Source organism: Psittacula echo (genome assembly GCF_963264785.1).
Source record: "Psittacula echo genome assembly, chromosome: 4".
In the NCBI taxonomy this organism is placed as follows: domain Eukaryota; kingdom Metazoa; phylum Chordata; class Aves; order Psittaciformes; family Psittacidae; genus Psittacula; species Psittacula echo.
The window spans coordinates 22,316,466-22,339,771 of record NC_137738.1 but is presented as its reverse complement, the minus strand read 5'-3'; the positions used below and the strand labels follow the sequence as shown (position 1 = coordinate 22,339,771).

The 23,306-nt window shown below is 42.1% G+C and overlaps 1 protein-coding gene across 1 annotated transcript in view; it reads left to right on the top strand.

Annotated features, from left to right (window-relative positions):
* Positions 1 to 13,971: 13,971 nt before the first annotated feature.
* The window catches only part of VIT (vitrin), a gene marked incomplete at both ends in the record, with an annotated part of 35,149 nt that continues 25,814 nt past the window's right edge, over positions 13,972 to 23,306 (top strand). The window contains 4 exons of the mRNA XM_080615500.1: positions 13,972 to 14,002; positions 15,596 to 15,661; positions 16,690 to 16,846; positions 18,811 to 18,944. Of these exons, the coding sequence (XP_080471626.1) occupies positions 13,972 to 14,002; positions 15,596 to 15,661; positions 16,690 to 16,846; positions 18,811 to 18,944 (388 nt within the window). The remainder of the gene's footprint in view (positions 14,003 to 15,595; positions 15,662 to 16,689; positions 16,847 to 18,810; positions 18,945 to 23,306) is intronic.

Genomic DNA, 23,306 nt, shown 5'->3' with positions numbered 1-23,306 from the left:
GAAACTGTTGAGGGAATGCGATGCTATTCACGTGAGTAAAGGCATCGCAGCCTGTCTCTTCAAAAGCTAATTTTCCTTTAAAATTGGACTTGCACCTAACTAATCTGGTATTTGTAATCCTTAGAGCAGTGTATTTTACTCCTAGATATTAGTTGTAGTCCTTTTACTACAATGCTGAACTGCACAGAGAGACAAAAAATATCAGCCAAAACGTCAGCTGCGTAAAGCTTCACTTCCTAGAAGAGAAAAACTTGACAAATCTGACATGCTAGTGCAAAAGGAGCATAGAAATCCCTACCAAAAATATGTGGGAGGGAACATATATTTAAAATAGGACCGCCTAATTCGGCTGCTAAATCAATGTAAGGAGCTCTGTACGTCTGTGCGTGCAGGAGAGAGAGGGAGACACAGAGGGAGGGAGAGACAGAGGGAGAGAGGAGCAGAGGGAGGGAGGGAGGGAAAGCAATGTGCCTCTCACAGAGCTGGGAGCTTGATGGGAATGTTTGATTAGCTCCTCTCTGAAAGAGAAAAGGTGTCCAGGCCTCCCTCCGCTGCCTGCCTTTCCTTCTGTAGAATAATGTTAGCTGGAGTTTGGGGTACAGAGAGACTTGGAAAAAAAAGCACTTTCATACTGTGTGGAGAAAAGGAATAAAAAGTTGCACACCTCAAGCAAGGTAATTCTGATGTCATTTCTTTGCTATATTTATTTATGAGGGAGAGGGGGGAGTTGCTTTTTTGCCTGTTGATAAGTCAGATATTTTCACTGCTAAGTAACTGTAGGGATGTAATACTTTTTTTAGCATTCCAGCTGCGTGCATAGGATCAAAGACCTAAGAAGATGAAGACGTAGCTGTAGAATGAAACTGTACTTTAAGTTATACATACTTCATTACGCATTTGTAAAAGTATTAAACCCCTACTGTTGAAGTGGACACATATACTCACTGCACTGAACAGGGCTGAATTATTTGATGAAGAACAGTGTATATTAATCACAACTCAGTAGACATATATATGATTACTGTTCAAACAGTATGTAACAGGTAATGCAACTTGTTGCTAGGTGTAAAATGGTTTTGCTTTGAAGACTTCTTCTTTGTCTCTTTGATCAATAGGAAGGTGTGTGTTGTATCATTAATTAGCATTACCTGACACTGAGGACCACTAATCTCCAAGATATTGAATGGAAAACAGTATTATTGCAGTGATATATATTTATATGATGTAAACTCCCTTGCTAGATGGATAGATACTGATGTATAAATAGTACAGTAGCCTAGACACTATATATCCTTTTGTGCTGAGTGCTTCTCTTGCTAGTGGGGCTCCAAAAATGAATAGCATTGTCAAGCCTGCCACAGCCATTCAGCTCTCTGCAGAGAGATTAGAGTCTCTATGAGTCTCTATAAGTCTCTTCAAAATGCAATTTCTCTCAGACTAGTACTAACATGAACCAAATGCCCCAAGCAAACTTTCAACCCTAGTTAATATTTTGTTTCAAGAGTTACAGGAACTACGCCACATCCAGAGCAAAAAAAGAACTACAGATTATAGAAGCAGACCAGCCTTAGAGCGCACTTTTTTTCCTCTAACGTCTCCAAAATTTAACATGAAAAAACCCAAACCACACCACTCAAAAAAAGCAAGCACACACAGAGAAAAAGTAGTTTAGATGGCTTCTAAAATACATTTGATTGAAAACAGTGGACTTGTGTTTATAGCTTGTACTTTACTATATATATTCTAAAGCTAAAAACATCTTGCATTTGACTGCACTCAAATATCTATGTTTTTCTGTATCTTTAGTATCATGTTCTTCAGACTTTATTCAGTTTGTCACTTGAACGACAGTCATGGCTGTAAGACTGGTCTCTTTCAGAGATGCAAAGACAGCTCAAGCAAAAATAACTGCATTACACATGCACGCTTCGTTTTGAATATGAAATTAGTATCTTATTTTAAAGAAACTTTTTGCTTGCATATTTTACCTAATCCTTTGCGTTGCTATGGTTGTTCTCGCTGGGATGACAGGAAAGACTTGTCTCTTTAGTCTTATCTCAAGCCTTGACTGTCCTGCCGCTATAATTTAATATTGCTTTGTTTTTTCACCTGCAGTAAGAATGTTACGTCCTTAAGCTGTTCACTACATTATGCAAGACATTTCTTTCCCTAGAAGTGTTATTACACGACTTGCTTCTGGATGTTTGAACCAAATAGCTTTACTAGCTAAACCAGGTTTCCTTACATTTGGGGTGCAAAAAAGATACCCCACGTGGATTCTCTTGTGTCTAATAAGAATGAGATCTTACTGGTCTTTCCTTTAGTGGAGACATTAACAAAGTGCTCCTTCTTCACCCAGCTCCTTGCTACTTTCCCAGAAGAAATTAATTTTTACACTCTCTTTTGTCAACTTGATTGACTGGAATATTTCTAAAAGGGGACTGCCTGAGCCACCATGTGAACACAGAAGCTGGGAAATCAGGCTAAATACTTCATGTGAAGCAACAGAATTATTCAATATTTCTGGCTATTGCTTTATTGAAAGCAATACTAAAAATAAACCCGAAGACCACATAACAGTGGCATCAAAGACTCAACTGTACCTGGTCTGCCTGGATAATTTTTAACTTTTTATTTTCACCTCCAAGCCAGAAATGAAAGTCTAGACAGAAAATACTTCCCCATAGCTTTACATGCTAACCCAACGCTCAGAACAGGCATCTTCAAGTCTCTATTTTACAAGAAGTCTACTAAATATTTAATTTTGGGCACCTGGGTGAAATAAGCAATAGAAGAAATAGCTCAGTTTACTTTCTGCAGCTATTGCTGTACTCCTCCTCCAATGTCTTGAGGCTAAACACATAGAAAAAAATTGCTGTGGTGCTCATAGACATGAGCTCCTCATAGAGGGGGACTGGCATGGGCATGTGCTGGGGCAGTCAGATGTGTGTTGGCCCATTGCAAGGGGGTGGGCAGGCACCATCTTTTATGGATGGGTGGTGAAAAGCAGTAGTCCAGGATTTCCTGACAACCCTTAGGGGGATGTTCTGACCCCCTGAAGCTCCAAGTCCACCAGGACTCCTCCAGCATGCTGCAGCATCAGCTGAGATTTAGACCTAACCCGTTCAGGGCTCAGAAAGTAGACACTGAACAGAAAACTTGTTCTTCTTTCTGAAAGCCCATCCATCATATAGGTCTCATTGCTCTGTGTTGAAAAACAGAAACAGAAAAATTAAAAAAAAAGCAAAAAAAAAAAAAAAAAATCAAAACTGAGGTTTTGGGTTGGTTTTGGTTTGGTTAAAGAAGAGAAAAACAACAGTTCTTGTATGTGTTGTATACATAAAGCCAGGGAGGGTGCAGCTATAGTAATCACAGGTCTGCCTTCCTCACCTTTCTCGAGTGGAGTAGTTTTTAAGGCCAGAAGCAGAGAGAGAAATAGGTGCTTAACACCTACTTAGAGCACTTCAATTCCTCTTTTGAACTTGGCGGGGCACAAGGATACCCCTTGTCCCAGGGCTGGCCTGAGGTGCCTGTGCTAGAGCTCAGCTGGGACCTGCGACAATGCGGCCCCTGTTCCGGGCCTGGCTGTCACACTGAGACTATAATTATCTCTCTTCTAATGACCAGCCAAGCAAGATAGGAGTTTTTATGTTATGTTTAGAAAACAATGTCTTACTACAAATTGACTGTTCATTCGCCTGTAAAAGAGCTCTCTAACAGTCCTAGAGCAGCTGCCATTCTTTTGCATACCGGTTCCTTTATTTGCTGTGCATTTCCCACTTGGAAAACTTGGGTGAAGGCTGCGCAAGCGGCGCAGCCTCCCCGTACTATAGAAGAGGTTCGGGGAGGTGGAGACGTGACTAGAAAGCCCGTAGCCATTTGGATTTCATCTCAATTACTAAATTAAACTCTGTTTAATTAAACTTAGTTTACTTCAGAAGCAAAGAGGCTGCAGGCAGTGCCGTGAGCGCTGTGGCGGGATGAAGTAAGACTGCCTTTTAATGACTCCCGATAATGCCCTGCGGAAGCAAGCTGCAGCATAAAGTGGGATGTGAAGGGGCATGCTACAGATAAAACGGCAACATGTATTGCTGATGAGCTTTTGTTCCAGTGCTATGGCCCACCAACAAGTCGGGGATCTACTAAAATTATGTAGGCTCCTAAGGCATCTATGGGTAGTTATACTGGCCAGCAGAGATTGCAGGCTCTGTGGATGCGTCTGATCCTTGCAGACACTGGGAGGTATCAAAATGGGCAGTCCTGACAGCATGGCATTCATGGGTTAGCTGCCCAACTATTTGCTCTGGGCTCTGCAAACATTTCGCATCCTACTCTGTGCTGGGGCAGCTGCGTATTTAGTGTTGTCTGAGGGCTGCTCCCACATCCTCTGCCAGTGCCCTGCCAGCAAAAAGCAGAGTCCCCTCCCTCTTTCCGCAGCTGGCTCACCCTCACCTCTCTTGCCACCTTCTCAGAGCTGGCATCTCTGTTCTCCTCCACAGCAGGATGTGGCTGGGTCACCCTGGGCTGCCTCTCCTATTCAGGCCCGTTTTTCAGCAAGTAAACCCTGGGGAAAAACAAAAACCCACAAAAACAAAAGAGAAAATGTTGATCAGAAACAAAATTTCCCAGTGACTTGGAACCAGAAGTATCTCTCATGAAAACATACTTTAATTTAAAAAAAAAAAAAGAAACCAAACAAAAACTGAACCAAGCCACCATCTGCAGCTTTTGCTTTCGCTTTTGAAGCAGAGCACCCAGATCTACAGCTCATATCCCAAACTGGAAACACATTTGCATTTGTAAGGATATTTATAACCACCTCTGCTTCATTCAGATCATCTAGTTTTAAGCAGTTCTTAACCTGACAAGTCCTACTCATGACTGGTTTTCTAGCACCCATTGGGCCCATTCTACCTTCACTTTATCTCCAGAGCTTCCAGACCTCTTCCAGAGCTTCAGAGTGCATTAAGAGGTCCGTGGCACACTAGCAACACGATCCATGTCAGCTATCCTTAATGTGTCCCATTCTACAAGACAACTCATAGATACAGATATAAAAAATACTTTCAAGATCAACTTGCATTTGCAAACTGTTTTTCAGCCTGTCACCTTATAAAACAGCTTCGTAAATGTAACACAGCAGCCAACAGTCTCTCAGCTGGCAGCTGGTTTCATATGAAAAAAAGGCTCACAATTGCCAAGTGACAGTTTTACACGTGCCAGAATTTGAGGGGAAATCCTGAATGATTCCGTGTAGCTTCAAGCAGTCCTTTAATGTCCCCACTAGGATGAGCTGGGGATTTCCAGCACCTCCAGCTTGTACATAAAAATGCAGAAATTTTTACCTCTCCAAAATCACTTGTTTACAGGGAAGTTTGGACACGGCCACCTCTGTGCCTCTCAATCCCCCTGCCAGGTTCCTTTAGGGACTCAGAAGGCTCCATTCTTTATTTGCACCAAATATGTAGTTTACTGTCTAGTCTGCAGAAGAAGGGCGAGACATAGAGGAAAGCTGGCGGCAGCACTGTGTATACTGGCCTAGGTCACCTTCAGTGTGTCCATTATGAAAGGGTAATGGCTCCATGACTCCAGGGGCTATTTTCACAGCTGTCAGTTAGCTGTGGACAACGGGAGCCCATCCTGCTCTTCTTATTGGGGACCCAACTTTCTCACCTCTCTTGCAATCCATCTGCAGCACTCCAGCATTTTGTTCTCCAGGGATTTGTGGAAGAAGGTTTTTGGACGTGAAGCATATGAAGAAAGAGAGGCTCTTTGGAAATGAGGTTAAATGGGAAGGAGTGTCTCTCCTGCTTTGGGAACAGTCTTTCTACCAAACTATATCTCAAAATATGTGTTAATTTGGGATGTGAAGTCTCAGGCTTCCATGGTCTATATCTTCTATTCTCAATGGTGTAGAAAAGAAATACATAAGTTAAGCAATAATTAGATTTGAAGTGAAAGTTCATGTGGTAATCTTCTAAAGACAAAGTTCAGAACAGAATTCCTGAGCATGGAAGTGGATTGTGCAATATCAAGGTCTGCAGGAGTAGTTTTGTTTTAAAAACAAAAGACCACAAATTACAAGTTCCTGTTCCAGTCCATGTGCTACGCACAGTTTTCCTTTTTGATTTTGGGCTCTCTGAAACAGAATCCTGTGATTCATCTCTATGGCAAAACAGCAGGTTTTAAAAGGTTCTAATATGCAAAATTAATACATCAGTGCCAGTCTGGTCCTGAGACACATTTCTCAATGTTTCTGGCTGTACCTACACTGTCACAATATCCATGACCTGGCTCTGGAGACAACTTTCTCTGCCACTATATTTTCTAGCTCTTCAAGTCCCCTCCAGGGCACTCAGATATTGAAGGATTTAGTTTTGGAAGCATAGCCATCCCTCATGTTTTCTGCAAGAGCCATATGCTAGAAAGCCCACTCCTGCCAGTTGCAAATGGCTGCCAACACACATGCCATAAGGCTGCACAGCATGGCCCACATTATGTCAGGTCTCTCACCAGCACCTCCACCAACAGCATGTCTTCAGAAACCCAGCACTACCTATAATAGCCTCATTTATAATGCTGGCACCTGTGCAAACCCATAACTCACTTTCATCCCAAAAGCAGCATGGAGCACCAAGATGTCTTCTGTAGTCATTAAAGAATGGAAACAGTAGTCACAAGTCCTTATTTTTCAAATGGCTCCCCACAACAGCCACACCTGGTGAGAGACTTCAGCTTTAATGTGCCTCTTGCGTTATAGGTGGTCTACAGACCAGCACCAGGTGGGAAGGATGCCACTGATGCAGCCTGCAGCAAAGCCAAAGCAGCAATGACCACCAGCTGGAGAGGTCAACCTGATGCAGAGACAAGGCTTGCTGCAGCCTTTCACCATGAAACCTTGAGAAGCAGGACTCACCTTCAATCAAGGAGGAGAAGACAGGACAGACTTCCAAATCCAAACATCTTTCTGGAGATGCCAAAAGAAGCATCCAACTTACACACAGTAGTATCGGTAGATTCTGCCCAAAGATTAGACTAGACTGAAGAATATTCTTCGATATTCTCTGTTAGGGATATGAAAAAGCACAGATCTAGTAAGTGGCCCTAGGAGCCCCTCATGGCTCAGAACAGCAGGACATGAATGCCACCTCCAGTAAGAGAACCAGACATGCTTTTTGCACCTGGCTACCACAACAGCTCATGCACATCCTCTAAGCATCCAGGTGGCATGTAGGGTGGCCAAGTACAATGTTCTGGGAAGTGGGGTCAGGCATCCTGCCTCTCCACAATTGACTCTGCAAGAAGACAAAGAATTTCGAGGTCCCAGAAAAGTAGCACTTGAAGATGACTGAGGACCATAAAGTGTTTTGGGGTTGTTTTCCAATATGACTTTTGTAGCAAACTCCCTTGAGGCACAGGTTATTCTTTCCTAAACTAAAGGTATCATCTAAGAGAGCTGGAAGGAAAGGTTCCCATGCAGGAATAATGCAGTTAGTCAGGAAGAAATAGTATTTTTTTAAAAGTACAACATATATATGGGGAAAATGTTAAACAGTGCGAGGAGCATGAGTCTATCATTCTTACAGAGAACTACAATGCAAAATTTAAATCACTTTCTTAACTTCATTTCACTGATTTCCACCACAGAAGGATATTTAAGCTTAGCTTTCACAATGTTTTTTACAGCTTCCTGATTTACTGAAGGCATTTTGTTTAAGATGCTTCCTTGACCAAGTTGTCATCACTGGACATCGATGAGTTTCACCACTCACTGCCTTGTTTCAAAGCAGTGCCACATGGTAGGGTGGTTCCAGTTATTTCTTTTTTTTTCATATTTTTTTTTATATATTTTCTGAATCCTTATCAAACCAGTCCATGGCTTTCGCACAAGGCACCAGTAAGTCATACTGACTGCAGGAGATACTGAATTGATAAAGGTTTTCTGTGAGATGTTGCATACATTTAATAGCACGCTTAAGGATCAGTTTTGTTTTTGACTTAGACATATAACTCTCTTTTGTAGTAAAGGGATACATGTAGCTTTAATAAGCAGAGTGTAAACATTCTTGAGTTTCTCTACATTTCTAAGTTTCTACCAAAGAAAAGGTGTCAAGTTTTGTTTGAACATGCACAGAAATTCCAAAAACCATCCCCAGGGTGATGTACAGTTTCTTCAGTGCCTTTAACACAAATTCTTCACTTTTAGACTAAATATGTACCTTTGGGGGAATTCTGACACACTACAATTATTCTTAGTTTGCAGGCAGCTCAATTGCAAGATTAGTCAGGCTCTTTTCATTGTGCATCCAGTCTGAGAAACATACCACACTTTAAAAAGCCGCTTTGACTTCTTAAAACCATTTGTTGGAAATAGAACATGATGCTTTTTTTCCAAAAAGTGAAAGAAATATGGCCATATTTCACAAAGCTAGCACAGCCCTTGGGCGCTGCTGGATTGCTGGTACTTTCCTTTGCCCTCAGTTTCTTGGGGAATGGCAGTGCCAGGGATCGAAGGTACCTGGCTGGGGTCTGACTGAGGTAGCAGAAGTAGTTAAATTACAAAAGGGACAGAAGTTCTCTGCAACAGTGTGAGCCTGGGAGCAAGGGGTGCAGATACAGGAGCAGTCAAGAGCTTTGGTGGGAAGTAAGACAGAGGGAGGGAATTGTCTAGACAGGGATTCGCAGATTTGAGCTAACAGTGATTCCCAATAAGCCATAAAAGCTGGACATAAAAACTAAAATTAAATAATTTTAATATATTATATTAATATATTAATATATAATAAATAATTAAAATTAAATAATTTAAATAATTAATTAATAAAAATTAAATGAAATAAAAATTACTGTATAATACATTAACAGAAACTAGAAAAGTACAGTGTAATGACCCTCATCTGGATAGTCCAAATTATATTTATTCTGTGAGTGGGTGACATATTCTAAATGTATCTCTTCCTTTGCTGGAAAGAGGCAGGTCAGACCAGCATAATTGATGGTTATCTTGCTGAGACAGATGAAAAAATATAATCATTGCAGGTTTATTTAGGCTCTGAGAAAGGTCTGGCAAGTTGAATCACACTGTAGTTTTAAATAAATTACCTTCTTCTGAAAGAGGTCTGTGGAAAGTAGAGAAGTCATTCATCACTGTTACTTCAATCTTACGTTTGTCTAATTTCAGGGCATTGCATGAACTTAAAATGAGTTGTGTGTTTTTATTTGGCTCTAAATTGCTGGGTATAGCATCTCTTTGTTACACCTACCTGAGTCAAGCTATTCTGGACGAAATTCTTCTTGCAAATCTACATATAAACATTTCTTAAAGTAGCTCTGAAAAAAACTATTCCTGTTCCTGACTTACTGTTGCCTCGGGGCAAAGCAAAGCCAGAATCTTTCTCTTTGCTCCTGGAAGGAGCATGTGTTTCACAGTAGCTCACTACTACATAAAAAATAGTGTGCTCAGGGAGAGGGAAGGTCCCTATGTCCTCTTCCCCATCTGAATCTTCAAACCACAGGGCTGCAGCAAGGCTCTGTGGGCATCTTTTGTTTCAGTATGGAATAGAGAGCGTGCCCAGGTATCCTCAGAACACTTGGGAAGGGCAGTCTTGGGGATGGCACAATGTTTCAAAAAATCTCTTCAATCCCTTCGTAGAGGGCTTGCAAGGGACGAGGCCTCTGCCCTCTCCAGGGTCATTTTGAACTCTTGCGACTTCTCCAAGCAGAGACTATACCCTCTGACCACTCTGACCTAACACTGCTGTGCACGGGTAGCCAGAGTCCTTCAGGCCACACAGGAGAAGTTTCCATGTCTTGTTTGTGAGGGGCAATTTGACTACACCCATTTTTGGCAGATCACAGACCACCCAGTAGGCTAAACAGCCCAACCTGCCTGTAGCTACCACACACTGACACCGTTAAACCGAGACAGCTGAACCTCTTTGAGAAACAGGGCTGGCAGCTACCTCACCATAGCAGTATGGTGTAAACCAGAGCATGTTCAGGAAATGGAGCAATGTCCAAGCCCTCAGCACCCATCTCTGAAGCAAAAGGCAAGGAAAAACTGCAGCAGCCATCCTCCCGCTTTTGAAGGGGTCACTGCTATTGGGTACAGTACCAATGTTGACCACGTGTGGGATTCATGGGGCCACAGAACACAGCCGGCAAACAGCCTGTAGCTACTGCCTACATGGTAAAGGAAATTATTCAAAATGAATAGCCCTGACTGTAATCCTAATGCTAGCTTAATGAGCAAAGGCTCTTTAAGGCAAAAACACAAGCTGTCCCGAGGCTCAGAAATTCATTTAGCAGTGGTTTGGTTGCTCACTTTATTAAACACACAATTGCCTAATGTGTGACGTCCAATGCTCCTTACAACTCCTTCACCACAAAACCTGCAGCCATAATATCCTGAGCTTCCTTGCTGGCTTTTTCTGAGGCACTGGATAATTAAGCAGAGTGCACCATGGTGCTCTGAAGCCCAGCACTGCCTCCAGGAAGAATTTGAGGTTCTCAGTCCTAGTTCCACATACCTCTGGCTGTCTGGCCAAGATGTGGGGTTTGCAACCACAGCAGAGGTTGCTCTGAAAGCTGAAGAAGGTTGAAGAATACACATGGTACAAGAAACCTTCAGTTTCTTATTAACACTTCCCCCAAACAGTGTGGGCAATTAATTTCTTTTCTCCTCTTTCATATGATAAAGTATATCACATCCTACCTTTGCAGGTGGTGCTAGTACAGATATTAGCTTTCTTGTGCTTCAGTTACATCAAGCCCCTTGCAGTTTCCTTCATATATAATATGGGGACAGTTTATGAGCACGGATCAAAGAAAGGGTTAAACTATTTTTTTAAAAGAGACAAAAGAAAACAAAACAAGACATCTAAAAAGTTTTATTCTATAAGATGATGATCAGCTCTTGTTTACCCAAAGCAGTTTACTCACACCTACACCAAGCCCACTTGATTTTCCCATAAAGGGCGCATACTTAACTCAACCCACAGTGCTTAGAGATCATGTTGTTAACTCCACACTACTTGCTCAGATAGCTTCTAAACAAAGTCCACTTCTGTTTTTTTATGGTGCCAGTGCTGCTGCAATATTACAGCCCCTTGAGAAGGGGAACAATAACACACACTATTGTGGCACAAAGAGAGTACACAAATGAATTTCTGCAGCACAGGAGATTACAGGAGATAAACTGCTTACTCCTGCAGAGGCAAAGCACGTGGCACCAGCAAAGAATTTTGGTTTGCACGTGGAACAGGCAGCAGTGCCTGACACCAAAAATCAAGGACTTAAAACCTACACTTCCATCAGAAAATGTTATAGTTTGCCATACAGTGACAATTTATGTGGATTTAAACCATCTGTTTGTTTGTAGCATGTAGCAGATCTCTCTCAGATCTTTATAAATGTCAAGATGCTAATAAAAGGTCAGTGTAAAAATCTTACTTTATATGCAGAAAGAATAGTTTGCGAATTCTGTCTCTTCCCTAACTTCAAGCTTTTTCGAGTATTTGTGATAGGGAAAAAGTAATCAGCATTTGGAAATTTGATTTAAAAGGTAAAATAGGATCTGCTCTGGGAAACTCTGAAGGAAGTGCTTCTTACTACATTTGAACTTCACTGGGATTTAAGCACATGTTAATATAATGCATATACTTAGCTACTTTCCTGGCATAAGGGTAACTTCTGTTATGACAGTCTGAAGGATACAGATGGGAAAATGTACTCTGATAAACAAAGATACAGCACACAGTTCAGGAGATTTAATACTGGATGGTCATTGGTTACCAGTACAGACAGGGACTGCAAATACTGCATTAATGGAAAATTGATAACAAGAAATCTCAGGAAAGCTCATACTCCAGACTAACCCAAAGTAGAAACTTTTGGGTCTATTTTAATGAGATCTATTCATTTGGTAAAAAAAAAAAAAAAAAAAAAAAAAAAGGAACAAAAGCTTTGTGTTTAATATCAAAGTATAATTCTTGGTCTACAGATGAAACATTCCCAAGACTCCCAGCAGATCTACACAGACTAAAAAGCCTGCCATACGCATGGATTGGAGCTCTGCTTTCCCTTCCCTTCCCAGAGAAACAAAAAAAGTCACTGTTTTATTCCAGGCTGTTACTCCCTTTACCAGTTTGTACTAGCAGGTGCCATGCTAGTGCACAGTACAGGAGATCTCATACGGCTTGTATCAGGTGACTCCCTAAGCCCCAGATACAATGAATGCACACAGACTTCCCACAGCAGAAATCCTGGTGCCTCTAAGCTGGACACTATATGGTCAGCAGTGTAAATCCTCCTGCGCTTCCCTTTTCTGACAGCCCAAGGTCTGAAGGCTGGGACCTCCCTTGAGAGTGCTGTCACCAGAGGAGTGTCACGGGATGTCTGTGCTTTTTTCCTGGCGTGACAGTGCCTAATGCAGCAATCCATAGAGTGGCAAAATAAGTTTCCTTGCTATTTGAATTTACTGCTATCAGGATACTAATATAAACTGCACCAGCAAAAGTACAGAGCCAACCATAAGATACTTTTGTGTGTAGCTATGACAACAACTTTGTTAAGTAAATGTAACAGCCTGGTTCAAATGCTTGTGTTGATTCTCTTATTGACATAATATCTGTCATTGCAGGCTAAGGGGTCTGCTAAAGTTCTTTGCCCCCAGCAGGCTTTACATATGAACTCATTTCAGGTTTCTTGGCCACTTTCTGCAGAAAATTCATAATATGTTAGGAAAAAAAAAACCCCACACCCACCTTCTACGGCCTTGAAAAGCAGTGCCAACAGCAGACTAGGTAGAGATTGCAATAGCAGCCATGACTGGGGCACTGCCACCCAGGAGGACTGGGATCCTGGGGCAGCTGGCCTTAGCCTGCGGACAGCATAGATTGGGGCAGAGCCTTCAGAAATCCATGAGAAGTCTTGTGCAGCACTGATGCTACAGGTGGGTTTACATTTCATGAGGCACGACAATTTAAGTAGTATTGGACTTTCTGCACAACGCACCCATTGGCCCTTTGCTGTCTCAGACCTTTCCTACGCTAAAGAAACTGGAAGTGACAATACCTCAGCACTGAGCCAAACACTGTCAGGACAAACTCTCGCAGCTCTCTTTGGCTTTAAATAAAGATACTGATGATGAATTTATTCACCCATGCTCATATCAAGATGCCTTTTCGGAAGCCTAAGTCAGTGTGAGTATATTTTTTAGCGGTGCATGATGTTTCTGCAGATGACTTGCTACCCTTATTCTGCCTTTTCTCTTTCTGGGGTTGACCTGAAGTGAGAACCCATTGCAGGGGGACAATTTTTTGATACCTCTGATGTGGTGATAGGTTGAGACATATAAGTGAGGAGAAAAGCATCTGGGCTAAAACATTGTCCAGATGTTATGACAGTGTCCTCTTAATCTCAGGTGCTTATGTGTGCATGCACACACATCCTCAGCGAAGAAACCAGGAACTTGGCTCACAAACTATGGCACTATTACTTCATGCAACGTCCTTCAGGAATGAATGGACATATGTTTGCCACATCTTTATGAGATTACATGATGCAGTTTGATGTACAGACAATACAATTCTGTGATTATGTCTTAGAAGAGTAGCAAATGAACTTGTCAACCCATCTCAAGTCACATATAGCCATACAGTAGCATGTGGAATGAAATCTTGGTATCCTGAGGCAAAAGGCAAATCTTGGACAGAAGTGAAAAATTAGTCCATGAGAGGGACTGGTTTTTTGCCACAGTCCAAACACCATCTTCTCTGGGGACATCAGCTGCTCTACAAAGCTTGAGAAGAGGATACAGCGTGTGAGGACTGTGAAAGGTTGGAGAAGAATGCACAGTTCGTCTTCACCTACCTTTCCAGCATCATCTCCAATACCTCTAAACGCAGCCTGATGTTTTCTTTTCCTTTTCAGAGCTCCTTAGTGACACATCCAGATTTTGTTTTACTCACCATGAAGACCACAGTCATTGCAGTCTTCTTTGGTAAGTACAGTTGATGTGCTATAATTAGTAGTTCGTGGGTTTGTGTGTTTCTACCCTGGCTGATCAGTGTCCGCTGGCTTCTTCTCTTCCCTTCAGACTCCATGGCTGATGAAGCTCTCTCTCATAGCAGGTGGAGTAAGCCTTGGCACAACTTCTCAGAAATAGGCCACCCAAATTTCTTGACTTTGACATAGAAACAATATTAATTACTTGAAAAGATTTCTAAGTACGTGACCAGCTACATGCAGTCCATATCAGATGGCACAACGGGCCCTGAAAAATGTCTGTAATGTAAAGATTCCCTCCAAATAAAAGTCATCTGGTTTGGGGTTTTTTTTACATGGGAATATCCCTTTCCAATTTTAATGTGGTCTTGCTGTTTCCCTGAACAAGAAGATGCCAAAGGAAAAAGGCTATAAATGTCTCCTGTTTTCTTTACCTTGGCAGTCAGACAGGATCTTGCTTTTTGGGAACATGTAGAGACTCCAGAATTTGCAATTCATCTTACATGAACACTCTGGTTGATCAAGCATGATTTCTTAGTGTATATTACTTACATGTCTCCCTTTGATGGAGATTCAGCCACCACACAGCCTAACACTGCTGTATGACTTTAATTGTAATATTCCCAGGCAATATCCCCTTTAGCTTGGATCCTCAAGTCTAACAGGATAGCTATTCTTAGTGCAAATTCTTAGCTACCTGTGTAGTTTTTCTGTCTTTACTAAGAGATCAAATTATGTCCTCCACATTAAATTATGCCCTAACATTGCATGTAGCTAGGACTTTGCACTTTATTTTTCACTGATTTGCTCCTTTTTTCCTAACTACAATTTTGCCTTGGTTACTCAACTGCACCAGTGACAAAAGGCCCCAATACTGCATCTCTACACTGTCACTTCAGACACTCTGAGACTGATCTTTCTTTTGAGCAGGTTCTGGGAATGATTAAGTCTGCAAACCCTCTGCAGCAAGTCTAGAGGGAGAAGAACATAAAACAAAGAAAGAAGACTGTTATTGCATATTCTAGTAAGATTAAATGATGAGAGGATCAGCCAACACATCATAGAGAGTTTCAATTACCTTTTGAAAGCTCAGAGAAGGGAAAGGTGAATAGGAAAGTCAGGATATTTGTAATGAAGTTAGTAATTACCCATAATATAGTGCAAAATAAGTACAGAGAATGAAGAGTGAAGAGTTTTCCTTTGTTGTGTACTTAGCAAGTAAACCTAACAATGTAAGATGCATCCATATATTGTGTTGTATGTTTTAACATAACAGTTTATGTCTCTTTCACTTTTAAAATCATAATTCTACTTACCAAAGAAAATTAGTGCCTTTTCTGGGACAGGATATTGGGACACGCCACACTAGACCCTCCTGCAGCCTGTAATGCTGCCTATACCTGCTACCACCAGTGAATGGAACACCACAACATACGATTACAAGTTAACCTCCCTACCAGGCTGTTAAGAAGGATCTTTCTGTAGCTTCCCAGTTGCTTTATGTTCAGAGCATATTGTTTCACTGTCATCTCTATCACACTGATTACAAGGAGTTTCCATCACTTGTACTATGTTTTCTTTGTTTTAGGTGTGTTTCTCACCTGCACATATGCGGCTAAGGAAGCCACAAGGAAGATGAAAAAGGCTAAGCTATGTAAGTGGTCCCTGTAGAATTCTTGACTGCTTTGCAGGGGGCATGGCTGACGCATAACAAAAAAGTGCAAGGTGAGGTTAGTTATATTGGGGTAACTGTTCAATATTGTCTGCAGAGCCAGTGGAAGCATACGTTACCTAACAGGTTCTTTTACTGAAATCAAGCTACCTAGTAAAGTGTGTGCTGTTGAATGTGCGTAAAGGGAAAATTGTGTACTTCACTACTAAAATGTGTCTTCATAGGTCATTAGGGACCACTCAAGGATCTAAGCAAGCACAGAGAGACATAAATATGTGAAATGGATCTGCTGTAACACAAAGCATATGTAGCTAATTAGCATGAGGCAAACGGTGTGTCTCCTGTGCACTAGGATGTATAACTTTCAACTCTAATGCTGTAAAAGCATCACTGTAAAAGCATCTCTGTCCACAGATTATTTTACTCATCTAGTTGACAAACCAGCCCGCTGTGAGGTTGTGAAATCATGCTTTAACTCCTTGTTCGAAGTAAATTGTACCCATCAAACTTTTTTAAAAATCAAGACAAGATAATGGGCTGTGGCTGTAGCCTGGCATTACAGATGGAACAGAGCTATGTGAGCACAACGGGAGGTTTGGGAAGCATCCTGCCTCTTGTGTGCTCGGTCCTTCCCTGTCCTCACTCAGAGCCACCCCTTTCCCTAAACCCCCCTTCCCACACGTGAACCATGGCCTGGGTGACTACATTTCTTTCTCTTTCCAGCAAAGTGTCATAAAGGATATTTCCTTCAAAGAAGCGAATACTGAAGGTTAGAAATACCCTGAGGCTGCTTTATTCCATCCTTAGTTACAGCCACATCCCTCAGTACAGGGGAATTACGTGTTATTTTAGAGATGCAGAACACGTAGACATGTCTTGTAACCCAAAACCACTGATACAAAAGTACAAGAGGAGGGCATCCCTGACACTCAGTTACTCATTGTTTCACGACAAGATCTCTCAGCTATGGAAACAATCAGTCTGACTTTATGAAGATTTTGTACTCACAGATGTGCCCCAGATCGATTGTGATGTCAAGGCGGGGAAGATAATCAATCCAGAATTCATTGCAAAATGCCCTCCTGGGTGTCAAGATGTAAAATACCGTGTTTATGGCACAGACATTTATGCTTCCTTTTCAAGCGTGTGCAATGCTGCAATTCACAGGTGAGTGCATGTAAATGAGCAAGGGGCTCAGAAAAACCTGTCATTTCAGTGTAGGGAGTTCTCAGCTTTTCAAACCCTTTAAAGTTCCTACTGCCTTGTAGGTTTGATTGCAGACTGCTCTTCTAGTAGAAAACCTGTGAGAAAGACCATGTGTGATGCAAGGGATCCAATCTTAAAAAGTGCTGTCAACCCTGTACAATCCTTTATCCCTGTTCAAATCAGTCATGTTTGAACATGCTTCTCAACCTTTGGAGAAGTATCTTGAGAGCTGCAGATCTCTCATTCATGCATAGCAAATTGCTATTCTACTGTTATTATTCAAGCAGAAGATAGGATAGAGCTGCTGCTACTAATAAAGCTTCAGAAAATATAGGCAAATCACCAGGGATTAATACATACAACTCTTGTACTTCTGGAATTGGTTTTGATTCTCCAGATTTGAATTTAATTGTCCTTGACTTCAAGAGCTGTCCTGCTACAGAAAAGTCACTGAAGCAAATTTATAATATGAATTTTATGGTGCAAATTTTGCTGAGTTTGATTATCCATGCAAAAATGTGCATAAAATTTTAATGGAGAATAACTTCACCATCAAAACACGCCATAACTGTAGGCAGGATGCAGGGGCAGGATGCATTCAGCTGAAAATGCAGTAAGAATTTGTAAAGCCTGATTGACAACTTGGCTTCATACAGCGTTATTTGAGCTACTGCAGTGCTTCCAGTTCTGTGAAATAGCTGGGTTCACAGCTGAATACTTTGGGAATTTGTACCTCACCTCTGCGCTGTGCAGTGCGCAGGCTGATGTGCCTGTGTGCATAGGGCTGCCGTCTCCTGGTGTCCCCTCTGCTCGCTCAGCCCCTTGCTAGGGGGTGACTGGTAGGTGACTGGTTTGTGACTGGTTTTCAAACCAGATTCTTCCTTCAGATACTAGTGCGTAATAGAAATTGTTTGTCTCTACATGCAGAGCTTGTCCCAAAGGGGAAATACACAAAATACTGATAGCGACTGCAATTTCTCCCGTAGCTCAAATGCTGGCTGTTTGTGTTTTTGCAGTGAGGGTTTCCAGTTTCCTTCTTTGCCAGCTGGGTTTGGGTGGGTTTAACATATATGCTGCATTTCTGCAGACGGTAAATTTCCTTTCCTTACAGTTATATTACCAGCAGCTTCTTGTAATCATCAGAGAAAGCTACAGCTCTAACATATTCTTCACCATTGTTTGCTGCCCATTACTTATTTTCCTTCCAGTCCTACTGCCCCTTTCGTGCCACAGTCACTTCCTGGTTTGCCTGCTCTACTAATGATGCCACGGCAGGTTGTATGCACCGAAGGTTTACTGTATGAAATGCATTTTATGTCATATGTCAAACACCATTTAATGTGCCTCACGCATGAAGCCTGTCAGGTTTTCCACAGCTTCCAGCAATATTGTGTTCAGTTTACTCCAGGCTGAGGTCAGAACCAGGCTGAGTTTACTGCAGGTAACACGTAGGGGAACTCAAAGAAAATGCTAATTTTTTTTACAAAAGAAAAAATCAAGCGAGTGGGAGGTTTGCCTCAGATTTGTTTTTCTGTCGTCACGTGGTTGGCCCCAAAACTCCTCTGAGTACCTCTCCTTGTATCTCCAGTCATTCAATCAAGCTTGCAGGAATTTTAACAAAGGCAGTAGCTTGTTCTAGTGTGCAACTAGGTCAACCTTAAACACAGGACCAGTACATCAGTGAGAATAGCAAACACATTCTGACAGCACTTCGTAACAAACTGCTCTTCTCTGTGTGGAAGAAGCACAGAGCATAGAAGCACAGATATTCCTTAGCAGCAGACTTAGTCGTAGTGTCACAGCTCCACTACAGCCCCTGGTTTAAAGGTAAAAGCGAATACTTCATACCTCTTGTGTTGTTGAACGGTGTCTAAGTTTTCTTGGGGGGAATTTCTGCATTCAGACACCATGTTTTCCCGTTGCAGTGGTATAATCGACAATGCAGGCGGGAAGATCCTTGTCCAGAAAGTCGCTGGCCACTCTGGTTACCGAGGGAGCTTCTCCAATGGGGTCCGATCCCTGTCCTTGCCACGCTGGAGGGAGTCCTTCCTCGTGTCAGGTACCATGGTGGAGCACCAGAGCTGCCTGCCCTCCCCAGCTGCTCCCCACTGCCCAACCAGCAAGGCAACAGCAGGCAGAGTGGGCAGCAGCCTTCTTTAGAGACCTGTTTAGTCACCAGAGGCCCACCCCACCTAGCTTTAGCATCAGTAACACATTTGACACAGTTTTTATTATGGCCTTCCTATATAGCCTGCAGAGAGATATATACCCTGCCAGCGGGGTGCTTGGTTCAGCCCAGTGTAGGTCTGAGCCCACTGCAGGGGTGACAGGCAGTCTGAAGACATCTTCATTCCTGCTGCTGATGTGTAAAATCAGAGCCTTGGTGCTGACAGGGAGGACTTCCTATTTGCGCTCCTCTCCACCCTGGTAAGTACTGCAGCTAAGGGAACTAAAGGGCTTTTTGGCTATTGGAAGCATCCTCTGCCTGCACCTGATTTCCCACCTTCTAAAGTGACTTTTGACTTTTGTCAACCCACCTCAAGTTATATATAAGTTATATATATAAGCCATACTGTGTTTATGCAAACCCTGTATTAATTAATTTGATTGATGCATCCCAAGTATATTGTGAATTCTCCCCATCTCTGTTAGCCAAACAGTTTTGATATCAGTGCAGGGAAATCCATCTCAATTTAATGCTCATTCATTTCTTGCCCCCCATATTATATACAGCAGCTTACTTGCATTCACTGACAAAATTCACAGATTTTTTTTGCACCAGCTTTATATTATCTTCAACCTACCTGCACTCATTCTACCTGTGTGAAAGGAGGGTCTCATTTACATTATTTTACATGCAATTTCTAAATCTAACTTCCTGTTGCATCCATGCAGGGTCTCAGTTCTTGTTGGTCTACACTTAGGTGTAGGACAGATATGACCAATTGATATTAGTTAACTACATCATTCCTGGAAAAACACTTCGAGTGACTGTACAGTCACTAAAAGTAATGTTCTTTTCATGTGAAAAGGTGTGGACAGCAAAGGAAGCTTCAGAAACTGACCAAAAAGGACTGTCATCTGAAGTCTGCATTAATATATTTAGATGCATTTTTTACAGCATTCTTCTATGGGTACACCACATTATGAGGAGGATCTATTTTGGATAAGTAGGAATTTCCTGGAATAGCTGAATTGCTACTTGTACTTGTTGCTGGTTTTTCCCTGACAAACAGCACATTGTAATTCCGGTGCATAAATGGGAAATGAGCATTTTTACCTCAGCGGCTGCTCAGTTGTTATCCCATAAAACTGTAGGAATTTTTGATTTATAGTAACAAATCTTTATTATTAATTAATGTGACACTGTATAAGAAGATACAAGAGAAAGTTACAAGCACATGTAAGAGGAGGTGATAAGAAATTTGGGTATGTGTAGGCATGATGGGGTTTGTTCCTCATGTGTTTAATTTTACACATGCTGAGTGCTCTCACTGATATCAGTGGAACTACCTGGTTTATAAACTAGCTCAAGCAGAAATGCAACATAATACATCACATAACATATATAATATCATATTTCATATGGAAATAGGAAGAATACTCTCACTATACCTACTGAAAATGTAGAGATTCTAGAATTTTAGTGGAAAATTTAAAAGACTGCAATGCCAGGAAGGCTGTGTCATTCACCTCAGCAGCCTGAGGCTGAATGCAGATAGATCTCACTCACAAAAAGAGATGAGTGGGGTTTGGGTTGTTTGGGGGTTTTTTTACAATTTTACAATTATTAGTCATAAAAAGACAGAGTTGCTTAAAGCATTCCCCAGTAAAAACACAAAGTCACCTGTCCTGGGTTCACCAGCAGCAATCACTTTTTCTCCTTCTTAGTAGCTGGTGCAGCGCTATGTTTTTGACTTTTGGCCTGGGAATAATACTGATAAAGCCGATGTTTTCAGTTGCTGGTCAGAATGTTTACCCTGACCAAGGACTTTGTGAGTCTCATGCTCTGCCAGGGAGGAGGGGAAGCCGGGAGGAAGCAGGGACAGGACACCTGACCCAAACTAGCCAAAGAGGTATTCCATACCACAGCATGTCATGCCCAGTATATAAACTGGGGGCAGTTACCCAGAAGGGCATGCTCTGCTCAGTAGGACTCGTTTTCAGCAGGTAGTATTGTATTCTCTTCCCTTGTTATTTCCCTTATCATTATTATTATTGGTGGCAGCAGTAGTTATTTGTGTTATACCTTAGTTACTGGACTGTTCTTATCTCAACCTGTGGGAGTTACATTCTTTCGATTCTCCTCCCTGTCCCTCCGGGAGGGGGCGGGGGGAGTAGAAACTGCGTGGCTGACTTGCCGACTGGCTTAAACCACGACAGTCACCTAAGGCATTATTTTCAGGACAGCTTCAGAGCTTGAACTGAGTTCCCTATTCTCCAGCCAAATTCCTTTTTAAGAGGCCAAACCTGCGTATGATACTGAACCCTGGTAATGTGCCAAGAGTTTATTCCTACTTAGAATATCATCTCCAAGAGTTTGTGATGTTTAAACTGTGAATGAGCATCCACACAAAAGAACACAGAAGAGGAATCCTTGGGTGAAGAAGTGGCATGATTTAGGGGCAGTGGGGAAGGAGGTCTGTCCTCTGGGATTAAAGCAGCCGGCACACCAGGAGGTATGCAAATGCCCTGGTATTCACTTTCAAGCACTAAAATGCTTTGGTGCTCAGTTGAATGACTCCATTCACTTTAGTGGGAGTTTTGCAGCTAGTGGTTTAGGAAAATAGAGTCCTAGAAGTCTGAGTGTGCTAGTCACAAATAAGCGCGAGAGGGTCAGCAGCCACCACCCCATTGCTTGTACTTCAATGGCCAGAAGCTGAGGTTTTCAGCCCATATGTAAATCCATTTTTAAGTACATTCAGCAAACTCCAACCTAGATGTAACTTCTTCCAGACAGTGAAAAGGACATATTACCATTGCCCCAGAGAGCAGGGCCACATTCAGGCCAGGCCTCAGACCTACCTTGTGGTCACAGATGGAACGCAAGCTGCTGTTGATCAAAAACCCAGGAGTCCAGGAGCAGCCAGCCTCCCCACACTAGTTAGCTTATTCGCACAGCAGTGGGCTTCAGATTTGCATTAAAAATCAGATTACCACAGAAATACTTTAAATAAAGATCAGATTATTATGCTAGTGCTGCATCCAGGTACCAACCACTCATACCTGACAACTCTGCCTCTGTTGGGGATAAAGAAATGCATTTAGAAATCATCTGCAATCCTATACCTTTTCTATGTTTCTACCAAACTGGCAGAAGAGCTTCCTAGTCCTGCTTGGCTCCTGATCCCAGTTTTAGCTTCAGGAAAAGTGGATGTGAAAACCTGCTGCCCTTAGCTTAAGCCAGCTTGTGAGAGAGGCCTAACAGCAAGAAGGAAGCTCTTTCCAGCTTGTCCTTCCATGCTAACTGGCTTGCTCTGGTCTTTGGTAAATCTGTGTTGACTTCAGTGGAGCTGCTCTCATTTTATACCACTGCAAATGAGAAATGGAACAGCTCTTTACATCATTGCCTCTGCTATATACATCTTCCCAAAGAATCCACCATGTAACCAAGGGAATAAAGGAAAGCAAACCTAGCATCACCGTCACAACTCAGGTTTTGCAGGAGATGGAGGTAGGTCTCATCTGAGGTGGTCCAGACGCATGACGCAGCACAGCATCTTGTAGATACAATCACCACAGTCTGGAAATCCTACATCCACCAATTCCTAGAGTCCACGACTGTCTTCCCTATACTGCCACGCTTTTCATCAGTTATATGTGGGAATATAAAAACTGCCCCAAAAGATGAAATTGCATGTCTACATGTACCAATAGAGATGGCATCTGCTGCAGCACTAAAAAGATTTGTGGTTTAAAGTTTAACTGGGAAACGTGCCTCATTGTTTTAAGACAGGACCCTCATTTTAGATATAAATATAGGTGCCATATGTTCCCACACACAAGCACAGCCTTCTCTTACTGTTATTACTGCTGAAGACTATTGCCAGAAATGGCATCTTGCAAAAGTCAAGTCAGAGAAGAACGCTGTGTGCATGATGAAATGAATCCCACATCAAACGTGCTTTCTAAAGTCAATTGTATAGTTGGGCTCTGGAAAAGGTTGCCTAGGGAAGCCATGGGCTTAAGTACAGGTTAACAGATGCCCTTCAGGAATGGCCCTCTTATGCTTAACACCATTTGAGAGCAAAGGAATAAACTGACTGACCTCTTCAAATCCTTTCCAAGACTGTTTTCATGCTTTCTAACCTTTTTTTTTTATGATGCTGGATTTACTGGAGCACCTCCCGTATGAAGACAGGCTGAGAAAGTTGGGGCTGTTCAGCCTGGAGAAGAGAAGGCTGCGTGGAGACCTCATAGC